Source organism: Lissotriton helveticus, chromosome 7 (assembly GCF_964261635.1).
Source record: "Lissotriton helveticus chromosome 7, aLisHel1.1, whole genome shotgun sequence".
Lineage (NCBI taxonomy): Eukaryota > Metazoa > Chordata > Amphibia > Caudata > Salamandridae > Lissotriton > Lissotriton helveticus.
Window position 1 is genome coordinate 517,904,799 of NC_136068.1, and position 15,900 is coordinate 517,920,698.

Sequence of the window (15,900 nt, forward strand, 5' to 3'; positions counted from 1 at the left end):
AAGTGTTGCAGGCTGTGGCCTGGGAGTCAGCCTTGCACTGGGACAAATCGTTATTGATATTACTGAAAAGAGCAAAGCTTAGACCCTGAAGAGCGAGCGACCTTGTAATGTGGTTTGTCATTGATACTGGCAGAAGAGGCTTGTCTGGTGCTGCAGCGTAGGGTGGCGTATTTAGAGAGCGTTGACTTGATAATTGGAGGCTCCTTACTTAGTTGCCTATTGTCGTACATTATCAGCTAATTTCCTACAAGCTACTTTGTGGATTGCCCACTTGTCGATGTGGTGAGATGAAACGGGTGTCAGCTGATAAGGCCATTGTTGGATCCCAGCCTGCTGATGAGTGTCTCCTGTTGGATTAGGCTTCCTCGGTTTCATTGTATGGCCCTTTCTTGGTTGGGCTTTTGTTTCTCACCCTGGTAGACATTCCCTCCATGGCATACATTTCTCTGTTAAATACCACTTTAGTAGCAGACACAGCTGTGTCCTCAGTGTTCTCCCTATCCGTCTTCCTTGCAGACACTGCTGTTCCTGTATACTCCTTTTTTCTGTCAAAGCCCAGTGAGGTAACAGTTTCATTATCTGTTGGTCTCGTTAGGCCTTGAGAAACCTCATTAGAGTGGTCCATGACCACCAGTTGTAGTGGGGATTGAAGCCCATTTAGCCCATCATTTCTTGATCATAGCACGAGCCAGCATCTTTACAAAAAAAAGTTAATTTGGTGTATATCTTTGGCTGACAGCTTAGTGTTGCAGTTGTTGATGTAGTCTCCAGAGCTGACTCTTGAAGAGTTGGGGTGACTCTTGAAGAGTAGGGGTGCTAAGTTCCTCGCCTATGTGAGCCTTTGTGTTTTTTGCTGGTGCTGCCTGTATGCTGGTGGCTCCTTTTTCTTTTGTTAACTGCTGAGGGACCTGTTGCCTTACTCTTTCCGATCTCATTGTGCCCAGCCCATGCCCCACCTGCTTTTAACGTATGCGCGCACGCAAATATATTGGCCAGTGATGTCGCTTAAGAGACTGTTTGATAAGTCTGTAAGATCAGAATAAACTAAGCGGCATGGCTAAAGGTTTGGTGCAGTGGTTTGTTATCCAATTATATGCACACTTAACACAGAGATGGTACAGTTGAGCAGCCAGACCCGTTAATCCTTGTTGAAGGTAGTGGTTACAGTAGGGCAATGGCCAGCCCAAAGTGCCCAGAAATACAAAGCCCTGCCTGTATATTAAGTTCTGGTATGTCTTGGCGTTGGTGTTGCCAGTAGTTGTCGCAAGTAGTTAGCGTTTATATTTTGGTGGAGTTTGCAGATACAAGCAAATCGTGTGTAGGCAGGTGGTGTGTTCTTGACAGGCCTGATTCCTGCTGGCTGCTGACGGGATAGAGGCTGACTGAAAGCAATTGGGGATCAAGAATAGGGTGCTCTCTTCCGTTAATGCCACTGAATCTAGGCAGCTCTTCCTGCCTGCACAGTACTTTGAGGCACAGTTCTTTCTTCCAGTCGGTCCCCTCCACTGAGGCACTAGTTGGATAAGATGCAGCTGTGGAAACGCTGTAGGGGCGGGCTATAGGGGCACTGCCTTGACCATGGAGAAGCTGGGCAGCAATCCACATTATAGCCTAGTGTGGCTGCTTCCGCCACTCACCACTGTCTCCACTGGCCACGGGATCACTAACTGTAACAGCACCAAACCACCCTCCTCCGCTCCCTGCCCCACAGGGAAGCGACTCACTGCATGCGTGTGGCTCAACCCAACCCGCACCCACCGTTCCTCTTCCGGGCCCACCTCTTCTGAGATATCCAAAGCCTCCTGAGCCCAAGCCATCCAGGCATGTCACTAGGGAGCAGGGGGAAGAGAGATGGATAGCTCACAAGAAAATTAGCCCCCACAGCTGAGCTCAGCTCCTACAGCCAGCCCAGCCTGATTTCCTCGATGCGGGAAGGGTAGCGGGGGCAGCGGTTGGCCAGATGGCAAGGAGGCGAGGTAAGGCGGACAGCAGGCCAAATCCAGCTGTGCTGCCTTGTATTGCAGCGTCGGCAAAGACGAAAGATCCAAAAGGCTTATTGGTGTAGGTGGTCAGGGGTTTTGGTATAGATATAGTATTACATAGTTTATTATATGCACTAAATGCAGATATTCAAAAACGGGTATTTCAGTCTGTAAGAATACACCTTTGTTAATATAGGAAAGTGTCTCAAACCCCAGAAAGGATCATAGCTCCTAGTAAAGTAAAGTGGGAGTAATGTGTTGACCCACGTTTAAATGTTTCCTAAGGCAGATGATCAAATTCATTGGAACGTTTTGGATGAACACAGAATTCCCAAAGTCTGAAGTTAACTGGACATCGCCAATATTGACCTCTGTCTGTGAAACAATGAACTGAAAGTACATTGTTCCTCAAGACGTCAGATTAGTCAGGCGCCCCTATTTTATGCCTCTTTTGCTCAGCTGAGTGGGTTAGGGGGTTTATAATGCAATTAATTTATGGAGACCTGGAGCTTGCTCATAGCGTCTCTTGCGAATGTTCTAGGAACAGTGTCCCACAGGCCCTTCTGATTTGTGGTTCATGGTGCCTGGCTGCAGTTTCAGTTTTCCTGGGACTACTGGGTTATGTATTTCACCATCAAGTGTGGACAGTAGTGTGAGAATAAACGTGTTCTGCAGGACAATATTCACTCCTTTATAAGATGAATTAAAACATAGTAGCTATACAAGTGGGTAGAGCCATGTTTTAAGCTTTCTCTGGAGTTCAGGATGGCTGTGAATACATATTACATCATTTAAAAGTATTATTTCATAACTTGGTTCCATTGCAGTCTAAGTTTTTGGGTTATGCGCTGTGACATGTTCTTTTGGAAACATTGTAAACAGGTGGAAAGTGATCCATTTCCCCACAGGCTAGTCTCTGTTTTCAAGCGTTTGGCTTGAGGTTATTTGATAAAATGTGTTTGCATTCTGTGTCCATGGCTAGGAGACACTGGCCAATGACACTGTCAGCTGGACTTTGAAAATTTTGAATAACCTGTCTGTCCTCCACCTAGTTGCAGTATTTGAGATTGAATGAAGAGTTCATCTGCTGCAGAGTTTTGAGATATATATGAAAAGGGAGGTGGTAGATTATTTACTACACTCTTCTACTCTGTTCAATCCATAGTAATCTTGATGTCACCCCAATTGGTGATCTGTGCAGACAGGGGAGGCTCCTCCATGTGGGCAGAGGAGCGTCGCCTCACTGCTTTCTCGCATTGCGAGAAGCAGAAACATAAAATGGCATTTTGAATACCATTTTATGTTTCTGCTTCTCGCACTTATGAGAAAGCAGAAGGGTTTGGTTGGGGGCGGGCGAGTGGGTGGCCCTTCTCCAGGCAGGGGAGGAGTGGCTAGCCCACTGTTGTGGGCGCTGACTGTTTGGTCGGCCCCAAGGCCGACCAAACCAGTCATGCATACTCTCCGTTTTTTCCATGTAGGCTGCATGCAGACTGCATGGATAAAACGTCCTTCCCATAGACACCTTTGCGATCAGCGTCCCAGCCAATCACAACGCTGCCATTGCAGATTTGTGATTGGCTTAGGGAAGGGGAGGGAGGCTGCCTGGTCCTGCGTGGAGCAGAGACACGTAAGACGATGCGGGGCTGGACCGCGAAGGTAAGTTACATTTTTTAACAAGTATTCAAAATGTATCCTCCCTGGTGCGACACACTCCACATGCGACCCCCCCACGCCCCTACCCGCGAGTCATGCTGGCCACGACTGTGTGTGGATTCTCAGCTCCTTCTTGAGCAGAATCATGTCCGGAAGTCGAAGAGCAAATCGTTCACATCATTGTAGGATGATAGTTGAGCATAAACAACCCTTTCAATGAGCTTTTCTAAGACTTTGTCATTGCAGACAAGGCCGGACTGGCTGTAGCGGGCACCAGGCGTTTCCCCGGTGTGCTGCCAGTTTGGGGACCTGGTTTTAGGTCTCTGGGGGCCGTTTCTGTTGCAGGGGGCCGGCAATACCGGCCCCCTCTAACAAAATCGGCCTAAACTTACCCTAGCAAACAGCTTGGCCACACTGTAATGTAATGTAATGTAATGTAAATGTAATGTAAAAAGGATTTATAAAGCGCAGCATACACCGGACGGTTTCTTGGCGCTGTTCACTAAATCAGGAAGAGACAAAGAAGGGAGGGTAGGGGAGCTTATGTATAAGCACAACGGAAAAGGTGAGTTTTTAGGAGAGACCTGAAGTGAAGGTAGGAAGAGGAAAGTCTAAGTTCCCCTCATCCCCCCCGTGGGCCCGCCGAGCAATTTGCCAGGGCCAGTTCGGTTCCCAGTCTGGCCCTGATTGCAGATTGGGCAATAATAACTGGAATTGTAATAAAATTGGGTTATTGGTTGATGGGGTGGAAACCTTATTCAGACAACAAACATATTCCTCGCAAGGGTGAAGTGCAAAAGTCACTACATTAAGCAGTCAGGCTTATTTTAGAGGCAAAGTGTAAAGTTTTTATGCAGTACAGAAACAGTTATGAAGGGAAAACTCCTCACAATAAAAATCTCTAACTAATGTAGACATTCTGAGTAAATTTCAATACATAAAATGATACCAGAATGACACAAATCTAAGCAGTAGAACCAAATATACTACATTTTAAAGTTTTATGTAGAATAGTGCCTAAAAGCACAAAGTGCTACTCGCGATCATCTTATCTGGTCATGCTATATCAGCAGAAAGTCACAAGTTCAGGCCAACCACTGTGGAACACAAATAAGATACAGGGACCAGGTTAGGCCTGCTGAAAAAAGTTACCTTCTCAGAATCTGGCACAAAGAGTTCTGTTCTTAGTGGAGGAGGCCACGAGGAGCTAGGAAAGTGTCTCTGATGGTTGTCTCTGTAGCGCAATAAGTAGTTTGGGCAGAGCGGGTAGTCGTTGCTGTAGCGTGAAGAGCTGGTCGGGCGTTGCAGACCATCATTGTTGGAACTTTGCATTGTTGGTCACTGCGGACTGTCATTGCTGTAGAGCAGAGTGCAGATCTTGCATTACCAGTTGTCACTGGCAGTAGCTGCAGCACAAAGAGCAGGTCTTCAATGGAGCTTTGCATTGGCGGTTGTTGCAGGTGGTAGAGTCTTGATGCAAAGGTCTAGTTGATGGTCACGAAGAGCCCAAGCTGCAGGATTTCAACTTTTCTTTTTAGGAGCTCAAACTGATGCCAGCCAAGGGTCCAGGGCCTGGGGGGTCCCTCTTTGGGAGAAGGAACTCACTCCGGCACAGGCCAGCATAACTCAGATATGTCCAATGCAGCAGAACAGCTGGACAGTTGCAGGGAGGCCTCTGGAGCTTGTTATGTCCCTGTAGCTCACAGAGGAGGTAATCCAGCTGACCATTGTAATCAGTCAAGTTACCATGGGATGTAGGTAAGCAGGACTTCCTTCTCGGACAGCAAAGCAGTCTTCAAGCAGCAGGGCAGTCCTCTAGCAGTAGGGCAGTCCTTCTTCTGTAATGTCTACAGGTCCAGGAGTGTTTGGATGAGTGGCTCAGGAGGTCCAATATTTATACCTAGGGACTCCCTGTTCTACCCCCACATCTGGTTTTGGAAAGTTCTTCCTTTGCCCTGTCAAGGCTCTAAACTGCCTGAGGTGACATTAGGCTGGTAACTGGGTCTTATGTGTGTGCTGGAAGCAAGCCATTTGAAGTGTAAGTGGGGCAGGGCATAACTCTGCCCCCAGCCATCATGGCACACCTAGTACCCTTTGTGTCACTGTCTGGTAGGAATACACAAACCTCAACATCAGAGTTATTCACAATCATGTGACCCAGGATACTGGGCAGCAGGCACAAATGGTTAGGACAAGAAAATGCCAACTTTCTGAAAGTGACATTTTCAGGATTGTAACTTAAAATCCAACTTTACCATTAAAGAGTGGCTTAAAGTACAATTCACTTCAGTATAAACAGCATATCTCTATCTGCTTCCAATCCAAAGTTATCACTTATTAGATGTAATAAGGTAACACAGTGTTAGTAAATGGGAAGGCAAGAAATTGGGTTACTGGTTGGGGGGGGGGGGGGGGTGAAACCCTACTCAAGCAGCAACCACAATCCTTGTCAGGGTGAAGTCACAAGCGAACCCCAAATTAACCTGTGCTCAACCCTTTGGTAGCTTGGCACGAAGCAGTTAGGCTTAAAGAGGCAATGTGTAAAGTATTTGTGCAACACTCCAAACAGTAATAAAATGAAAACGCACCACAAAAGGGATCCCACACTAGATTAGAAAAATAGATTAGATTTACATTTTTAATGCAATTCCAAAACAACAAAAAAAATCCAATCAGTAGAACTGGAGATATGCAGGTTTAAAATATCAGTGAAAATAGTGCCAAAAAGTTCCAAACGCCAACTGTGGATATGTGGTCGCGCAGGACTGGGACAAAGTCACAAGTTCAGGCTGACCGTGATGGAATGTGGGCCAGCTTCAGGAACCCAGTTCTGCCTGCTGAGCCTTAAATCCTGGTTGTGATGCATTGCGAGGTCCCGCGTTGAGGATACATCGCGCAGCTGTGGCGATGCGTCGGTTCCGAGGAGCTGCAAAGCTGCGATGCGAGGTCCTGTGTCGTTGTGAAGGATCCCATCGAGTAGGGCTTGGGATGCAAAGTTCAGTGTCATCAGTTTCGAAGAGCTATGAGGCTGCAATGCGAGACACTGCATTGTCATTGAGGCTGCCGCCAATGAGAGATTTGCGATACCAAGCTTCCTTGGGAAAAGGTTTGCACAGCGGGGGTTCCAATGTGGGCTCCGAGGCCGATAGGGAGACCTTGTACTGAGAATACCCTCGTAGCAGAGGTGATGCGTCGGTTCTGCTCGGGATGTGCTGCGCAGCAGAGCGGATACGTCAGCTCCCATGGGTCCACAGATGGCCTGCATCAAGTCAAGTCATATTTATTTTGGTTAGTTAAATCCATAAATTGCACATCCCAAATGATTTAAGTTCAGAGACAATTAAAACCGTACCCTTGTTCAGGGAAACAGAATCAGCCTGCATTGTCAAGTTCATTTGGATCCCAACCTGTTATACAGTACCTCTACAAAGAACCCTGGTATGAAGTGCACTTATGGCAACACAGTGAATGCTAGCAGTGCAAGAGTAGTATAAATGAGAAACAAGGAAGGAAAAACAATTTCTAGGCAGCTGCAACACCCCTTCTCCACATGGTTGCCTATTGTCTTACACTGCCTCTTACGTAATACCAAACATAAAGTGCAGACATGGCAAGATAAAATGTTGCTGAAAATGGGAGAAAACATCCTGTTAAACATTTACTCGACCCCCCACATCCGGTAAGATCTAAAGTAGGCATTATATCTCACAATGACCTGACCGTAATACCTGATATATAGTGCAAATATGACAGCTCATGAAGTGCTAATTGTGCAGGATGGCATAGGAGAGAAATAGGAAAAACTCTTCTGGACAGCAGTGCCACCCCATATTCACTAGTACCACATTGATGCCTATATCTTACTCGGCCTCTTCCTTAACCACTTCAGCGCTAATGACAAGGGTAACTCGTCATGGACTTTCCATTGATTTCAATGGAAAGTCAATGGAGCTCGTCGAGGACCCTTAGCAGCCAAGTGGTTAATGCCAAAAGTAAAGTACAGGTGTGATGAGATAGCATTCACTCAAACTAGAAAAAAGACATCAAGTTTGATGCAATTCCTCAGCCCCCCTCATTCTGGAACATCTACCCTTTGACATTTATATAACAATGGCCTGTCCACTTTTCAAGCCAGTGTACAATTTGCAATAGAGTGCGCAGGAAAATAAAAAGAGGCATCAGATCCGGATATTCCTAAGTCCCCTCATATTCCTTTGGATCTTATTGTTCCACATCATGACCTGTGCAACTGCTTCCATAATATGTAGGAATAGTGGGCAGACAGAGCATTTTCATGCTTACCTCCAAGGGTACAGGAATGGGGTGGCACCACTTGGTAGAGTTGGACTCGTAGATGTCCTGGTGCTAAGTGTAAGGTATTAGAGCCTTTTGTGCCTGAGACTCTAGTCAGTAGGCACAGCGACTCTTGTCTAGCCCTTATAGTCACTCTGGGGTCCAGGGTTTAAAATTTGTAGATCCAGTCTTCTCACCTAGGCAAGGGGGCAGCAATTCAGTACAGCAAATAGGCAGACCTTCAGAGCAGCAGTCCAGCAAAGTGGCAGTCCTTTCAGCAGCACAGCAATCTTTTTTCCTGTCCTGAAAGAGTATCCACAGGTCCAGAAGTGTACCAAAGAGTTGGTGTCTGAGATCCAATATTTATACCTGGGCCTTCCTTTGAAGTGGGAGAAGCTTCTAGAGGTTTCCCTTTGAAGTCCACAGTCTTCGTGCCTTCCCTGCCCTGGCTCCAGATTAGCTATAGGGGTATGCAGCCCTTTGTGGGGTGGCAGGACAAAGTCTATTCATGTGTAAATTGGGCTGTGCCCAGCTCCGCCATCCCACCCTGCCAGTGATAGGCACTCCAGGCACATCTAAACTCTGTATTATGTGGGGCTGTCTAGGAGGAATACTTAAAGCCCAACTGTCAGCTACACCCTGTCATGTGACCCAGAGACATGCTGGGTGCACTAAATGGTCAAGGCAGGAAAATGCAAACTTTCTAAAAGTGGCATTAAAAAAATTGTAATTTAAAATCCACCCACCATAAAAGAGGACTTTTCATCACAGTTCAAAAGACACCAAATGTGAACTGGTTACCTGTTCCCATTTGGAATTTACAGCCTATTAGAAGTAATAAGGCAATTCAAATGGTATCTTATGGGAGAGGTAGGCCTTGCAATAGTGAAATGCAAATGTAAGAGTTTTTCTGTACCAGGGCATGTAAAACTTAAAAGTACATGTCCAACATTTTAAATATATGGTACCCGACCATGTGGGCCGTTTAGGGCCTACCCTAGGGGTGACTTATATGTATTAAAATGGAAGGTTGGGGCCTGGCAAAAGGTTTATTTTGCCAGGTTGGAATGGCAGTTCAAGACTGCACACACAGGCTGCAATGGCAGGCCTGAGGCATGTTTGAAGGAGCTACTAAAGTGGATGTCACAATAAGTGTTGCAGGCCCATTAGTAGCATTTAATTTACAGGTCCTGGTTACATGTAGTACCATTTTACTAGTGACTTACAAGTAAATTAAATATGCCAATTGGGCGTAAGACAATTCACCATGTTTTAGGAAGAGAGCACACGCACTTTACCACTGGGTATCATTGGTAAAGTGCGCAGAGTCTTAAGGCCAGTAAAAATAAAAGGGGTGAAGGCAAAAAGTTTGGGGGAAGACCACCCTAAGGCTGACAGGTTTAACAGGGAGAGATTGACCTCACAACAGTGAAAAACAACTTTAGGAGTTTGTCACCACTAGGACATGTAAAATTGAAACACACATGTCCTACTGTTTAAATACAGAGCACCCTGCCTTTAGACCCTTTATGGTTTGCCTCAGGGGTGACCTATAAGTGTAAACAAGCATTGGCATAGCCAATAGGTGTCGCCACTGGACCTTATAAGTGTTTATCCATGCAAAATTTGATGTTGTTGTACCAAGGATATTGAGCTGGGTAACTAAACACTTCTAAGGTCCCAAAGGCGAGACCTATTGGCTATGCCAATGCTTGTTTTGAAACCTGTTGTCCAAAAATTTACAAATTACTGTTTATCACCTATCACATATACAGTAAAGGGAAAGCTAAACTAAAAAATGCCACAGTAAGTTTAATTACAATAAAAAAATAAGAAGTGAGGAGGTGTCTTATTTATATTTTGGGTGGTAAAGGAAAGGAAACTATAGAATGAAGTCCTCACATCTACATCATCTGTTCAGTCATGTGGCTAAAAAAAAAACATGAATAAGAGATGCCCTTAAATAAATCTCAACTTTGTTCACAACGTCCTAACATGTTTAGTTGCGTATTTTTAAACGGGCCTTAGTCACAGCAGTGTTTTTTCTTTCTGTTTAATTTCTCACCTATCAATAAGTGTGCTTTAATGGCACATTATTTTGAGAAAAATACTGTCAGCAAGAGTAGAGAAAAGGAGAAGAAGAAAATGGTGGGGAAACAAAAAGCAGAAAAAGAAAAGGGAGGAGAAAAAGAAAAAGAAAGGAAGTGAATAGAACAGTAAAGAAAGGGAAGAAAGAGACAATGCTTACCGGTTTCAGAGGCCAAAGCATGCCCAGGCTGCCCAAAGTCATTGAGAGAAGGAGTGTTTTTTATTCAGCTTATTTGGAGAGTGTGTTTCTGATAGTACTGCTGGAGAATTGGGTGGCCACTCCCCAAACTGGCTCTAATAGCAGAAGCCAGAACCAGTAAAATGATGTGATATTATGTAATGTCTATTACTCTAGCCACACAATCAATCATCTGCTCTATATTTTGAACATTTAAATATAGATATATTTGTTTGTAACACAACAGATCGAACGTTACTAAAACAAAGTGCCACGCTTGGGTGCTGCGTAGTGGCAGACTGTTTCCAGAAGTTAACTGGTCACCTTTTCACTGCTGACTACTATTTTCTGGTGTTGAATTGAGGCTAAGGAGGTGAAATGTTTGTCCGGACAGTATTAATTTGCGACATAATAGTGCCACAAAATGTGTAGCTTTTTGTTGCACAATTCGTTTTATTCTTGTTGGTTAATTTAGTTAGCATGGCCACATTATTTTACTATGAATAACCACATAATTACATTGACCCTGTCAATAGCTTTATAGGGGTATTGAAGTGAATTTTGGAGTCAGTGGGTTTAATATGAAACAAATGAAAAAGTGATTTTGGGATGTAATTACTTAGATGTTAAATCTTTCATTAACTATACTGGAGGTTAGAATATGTGCTTAAAGAGTCGACCATGGAAGACCTTTCTTTGACTAAACTGTGTGGGTGACACCTTTTCTTGAAGAAGAGTGAAACATGCCAAAAAGTAGCATTGATTACTTGTTTCTTTGCCTCAGGTGTTCAACTGGCCGAGTCCACGACGACTGGTAAGATTTACAGCTTCTATATATCTTAATATATATATTTGAAATTGATAACATTACTGCATTATTTACCTGGGTTTTACATAATATGTCAACTTACTCTGCACGTTCCTAGTAGAAATATTCACAGATCTACCGCAGCAGAGAGCGTCTCTCCCACTCCCTTGGCAATACCCTGGACCTGAAACCCTCAGATTCATCAGTGATGTAATCTAGGATGTCATTTAATTTGTGACAAGTGATATAATATGTAAGGATATAAACAATGCATGACAGGTGCGCAAGTTACAGTTAGCTCAGTAATCTATACCTAGTTAGGTTCAGTGTTTTAAAAAAATATATATTCGTTTTTAACCCAGTTCGACACCTAACTTTAACGTCGCCTTAGCCTTTGTTTATATTAGTGAATTTCAGGATTGTTTCTAATTATAGTCAAACTTGAGTATATACTCAACACCATGAGCCGATATATATATATATATATATAGATAGATATAGAAAGATATATATATATAGATAGATACATAAATTCAAAATATAACTGGAGATTCCTGAAATATTTACTAAATTTACAATGCAGCTCCAAGATACTCAATGTTATTTGGTTTGCATATTAATAATCTCTAAGAGTAGTTTATTATGATTTGTCTTTAAGATTTTTAGCAATGCCCTTTTGATGCTCTATTTGCACACTTTGCATAGTTTCATTGTGGTAACTGTATTTTTGATGTGTGAGGGAAATGCGTACAGTGGGGTAATTTCATGTTCACAAATAGATAAACTCTCATTCTCGAGGGCACATACTCTGTGGAGTCCAAACTAAGGCTTACAAAAGTGAATTAGTGTAGTGTAATGCAAGGCATGACACACTCATATGCCAGAAATGTTTCTGTAATTGGAGCACACAAACTAGCATTTCCATACTTCTTAGAAGAATTAATACTGGAAAACCCACAGATTTCATCCCCAATTCGTAAAGAGATATTTTTGCATGTACATTGGAGTCCTGAAGAAGTCCGTGTAGGACGAAACTCGTTGGCTACTATGAACATTTTGCAATGGCGTTGTTTGACAAAGAAAAATGAATAAAGATTAATTGAACAGAGAGACTTTTGTCCATGCAGTGATTTATACTATGCATTTAACTTCCTGATATGCCGTCATCCCAAATCATTAGGGAACTTATGCCGAACTTGCTTTATTGGACTTATTGTTTACAATTTAGTGAGTGCTGAACCACTAGGGATAAATGTTGCTTTCAAATTGGAGTAGAGAGGGGTTGTACTCCGGGTTTGGTGCACCACATAGAAGCTAATAACTTGCCCAACCTATTGTGCAGTTAAGTGCGGGATTGTATTGCCTCGATCCCTCTATAAATATTTGTCTAGTGTAGTGTAATGATTTGCTTAAATGTGATGCATGTGCACCACTGTGGCACCAATGTATTACGGTATGATACATTTCTGATGGCAGCTGTATTTCTCATGTGTAAGATTAGAGCAGGAGAGTGGGACCTTAAAGGCCAGTTTTTTTTTATCCTTTTCCATGGCAGTGAATGAGTACAAGACCAAAGGCTTGCTCACTGGGGCAGGACTCGAGGCCTTAGCATTGTAACTAGTTCATGAGACTGTCTTATAGATTTTCAGGCAAGTCGCTATAAATCATTTTTCTATTACTTGCCTAACTAACCCATAGTCTGCATAGATCAGACTTGAATATATAAAAGTACTTATGTCTGAAAACATCACAGCAAATGTTGTTGCTGTTCTACTTTTACAGCCTGAGAATCATATTAACTGATATTGTCACTGAGATGCCTGATGCATCTTAGTCATGTTTGAAACATATTGAATTTTCTTTGATGACTCCTCAAGAAGTACCAACAAATAAATTTTGTTCTGATCATCGCTGAGATGCACCAGACATCTAAGTGACCTGCTCTAACAGATCAAGCGACCTACAAAAATCCATCAATATAGATCATTTTAGGTAGAGACAATAAGATGTTCAACGCAATGGCAATGATATAACAATCACATTCAGGACCAGACTGGCCGGAAGGGTGGCGGCCGGTTTTGGACTTGTTGGGGACGTTTTTCTCACTAAGGGACAGTTTTGCAGCAGTGCTGCAATCTCGGACCCCTCTTACTAAAGAACTAAAGTGCAGTAGCAGTATTTCCCATGAGCACCCACCCTTCCCGGCCCGACGTAATTGCCAGGGTTGGTTTGCGTTCCCAGCCCGGCCCTGATCACATTGGAGTAAATCTGACATTTAATGTCGCAAGCTGTATATCACGGGCCTGATTCGCAAAGGTAAACTTACAATTTTGTGTAAGTTTACTACTAAAAATCTACTAGTGTAATTTTACTACTGGCAAAATGACTAGTAGTAAAAGGACACCCTTAGTTTGTGAATACCAAAACATTAGTAAGCTTACCACGATGTGTAAGTGTTCATTTGTGAATTAGGCCTGTGGACCAGCATTGATATTCCTAAGGCCTATAGTCCTGATTCACAAAGTTACTACTTTATTACTACAAATTTTACTAGTAGTAAAGTTACACTTATAGTTTATGATTAGCAAAAAGTAGTAAAGTTATTACAGATAGAGTAAACTTACATGAAAGTGTAAGTTTATCTGTGTGAATCAAGCCCCAAGAATTTAGGTAACATTAAGCATTTCGACATTCCCTCATTCCGAACACCACCTATCCACTTTATACTGCTACAACAAGAGGGTGTTCTTTACTATTCTATCTTTTAAGTACTCCTCAATTTGACTTATTCATAAGGTTGTAAGGAGGACACCTTCAAGTAGAGCCTCAGTTAGTACTTGATTAAGGTGCAAATCCTGCAAGTGAGGAGTAATTGAGTTGGTGCGGGAGACATCGAGTCGGGAAAGTAGCCCTTGGGTCCCCCTGCTTTTGAAACAAATTGCCCATGAGCACCTCTTTGATGTCTGTGCCTACAGTCTTTACGCTCTCTCTCTGTGTTCCGCCTTCCAGCTTGTGGATCGCCGACCATCTCGGACCGCATTGTGGGCGGTCAGAATTCTAACAATGGTCAGTGGCCTTGGCAGATCAGCCTGCAGACGGATGGCATGCACATATGTGGGGGTTCCTTGATCACGGAGAGTTGGGTGCTAACTGCAGCGCACTGTTTCCCCAGGTAAGAGATAAATGATGGAATGCTGGTATATGCGGGCATGTTATAAGCGTCCTTTGTGAGTTTTAGGTTTGTGGGATGAGGCATATTGCTAAGCGGTCTGGGTCAGCGGCTCTAAAAATAATTATGGAAGATGGAGGAGACAAGTGAGAGTAGAGTTAGAGGGCTTGTAATGAAAATACTACTGGTAAGAGGCATCTCTAATCACATAAGCACTTTTTACATAATAAATTCAGGTAGAGATTGTATACTTCTTTAAAATCAATAGCCTATTACATTTGGATTACAGACAACTAGACCTAATGTGAAAAAAATCCGTAAGAATCACTCTGTTGAACCAAATTGTAACCAGTAATTGTATAGCATTATTTTCCTAAATGAATCGCCAATGACTCAAAAGTTAGTCCTTTTTTTAAATCAATTAAATTATCTTAAAATGCATTAGTATTAAGGAGGTTAAGCAAACAGTCACATTTCAAAATAGAGAAACACATTACATCATACAGTTGGTCATGATATAGAGAGTTTAGGGCATGCTTAATATATCAAAATGTATGTTTTCATGTTGTCTGTTGAATATTTGGAACATGCCTCATGCAGCTCTAAGAGCCACTTCAGAGCACATACATGTGAATCATAGCTCAAACGTGAATTACAAAATCGAATACTCTTTATAACAATTGAATAGTTTAACTGACATGGTGTTTTGAGGTACAACTATTTAACTCAATCCTACTAAAAACAAACCTAATCACTCAAACATGTATCCTAAATAAGTTATTTACAGAGGGTATAAAGAGTCGAATCAGGCCTGCAGTTGCTTGCTTTCATACACTCTGGAAACATTTACATCAAGCAGCATTCATAGAAGCCATTCTTTTTGCATCCCTATGAAGAAGTCTGATTAAAGGAGCATCACAGTGAGAAAGGGAGTAGGAGGAGAAGTGTCTCCTCTTGCCATTTCTGAGGAACTGGTTTTTGACCATTATAATACAGATGTGAGTCCGGCGGGATGGACATTGAGTGAGAAAGCAAACACAAAATGCAGCCTTCCCTTAATGTGTGACTTTTTATCATTGAATATTATGTGAACTTGGATTACACGATAACCTGATATTTTGAATGCTATTAAGCAAAACAAAAAATTGACAGTGCACTTACACAGAATTTATTTAGTTACAGGTGCAACGTGGGAGTTGTATTTTCTAAAAGGTCACATGTCTAATGGGATTTAAGGCCTACATTACCCTGCACTATTACTCAGCTCACCTGTGAACAAGGCTGATTGTACAGCCGAAACGCGTCAGACAAAGAAATGCTGCGGGTCTGATAGAATATATATGTATTTTTTTTGTTTTTTGAAAAGTTTTCCTTTCAGAAAGGATTCAACATGCACTCATGGGTAATCTTGTGCTGCGATCTTCGTTTTATTTAAGGCAACATCATTTTTAGCGACAAGACTTGTTGGGTTGTTGGGCTGTGGGGCTTGTCGCAAAAATGCTGTTGCCTAAATAAAAGAAAGATTGCAACACAAGATTACCCGTGAATGCGTGTGGAAATCTTTCTGAAAGGAAAACTTTGCAAAAATTAAATAACGGCTGGGCTCTGCCGTCTCCACAACTCGCACCATCAGAGAGTGCAGTTTGCCAGAAACAGAGCCACAAAACTATATATTTTTTCCCCTGAAAAAACCATAGGTTTTACAGACGTTATAGTTAGGAATTAGCAT

The 15,900-nt window shown here is 42.8% G+C and overlaps 1 protein-coding gene across 1 annotated transcript in view; it reads left to right on the forward strand.

The window, feature by feature from the left end:
- Positions 1 to 1,174: 1,174 nt before the first annotated feature.
- LOC144769133 (transmembrane protease serine 9-like) overlaps positions 1,175 to 15,900 on the forward strand; it is a 159,899-nt gene continuing 145,173 nt past the window's right edge. Inside the window, exons 1-2 of the mRNA XM_078653143.1 lie at positions 1,175 to 1,229; positions 14,012 to 14,174. Of these exons, the coding sequence (XP_078509269.1) occupies positions 1,175 to 1,229; positions 14,012 to 14,174 (218 nt within the window). The remainder of the gene's footprint in view (positions 1,230 to 14,011; positions 14,175 to 15,900) is intronic.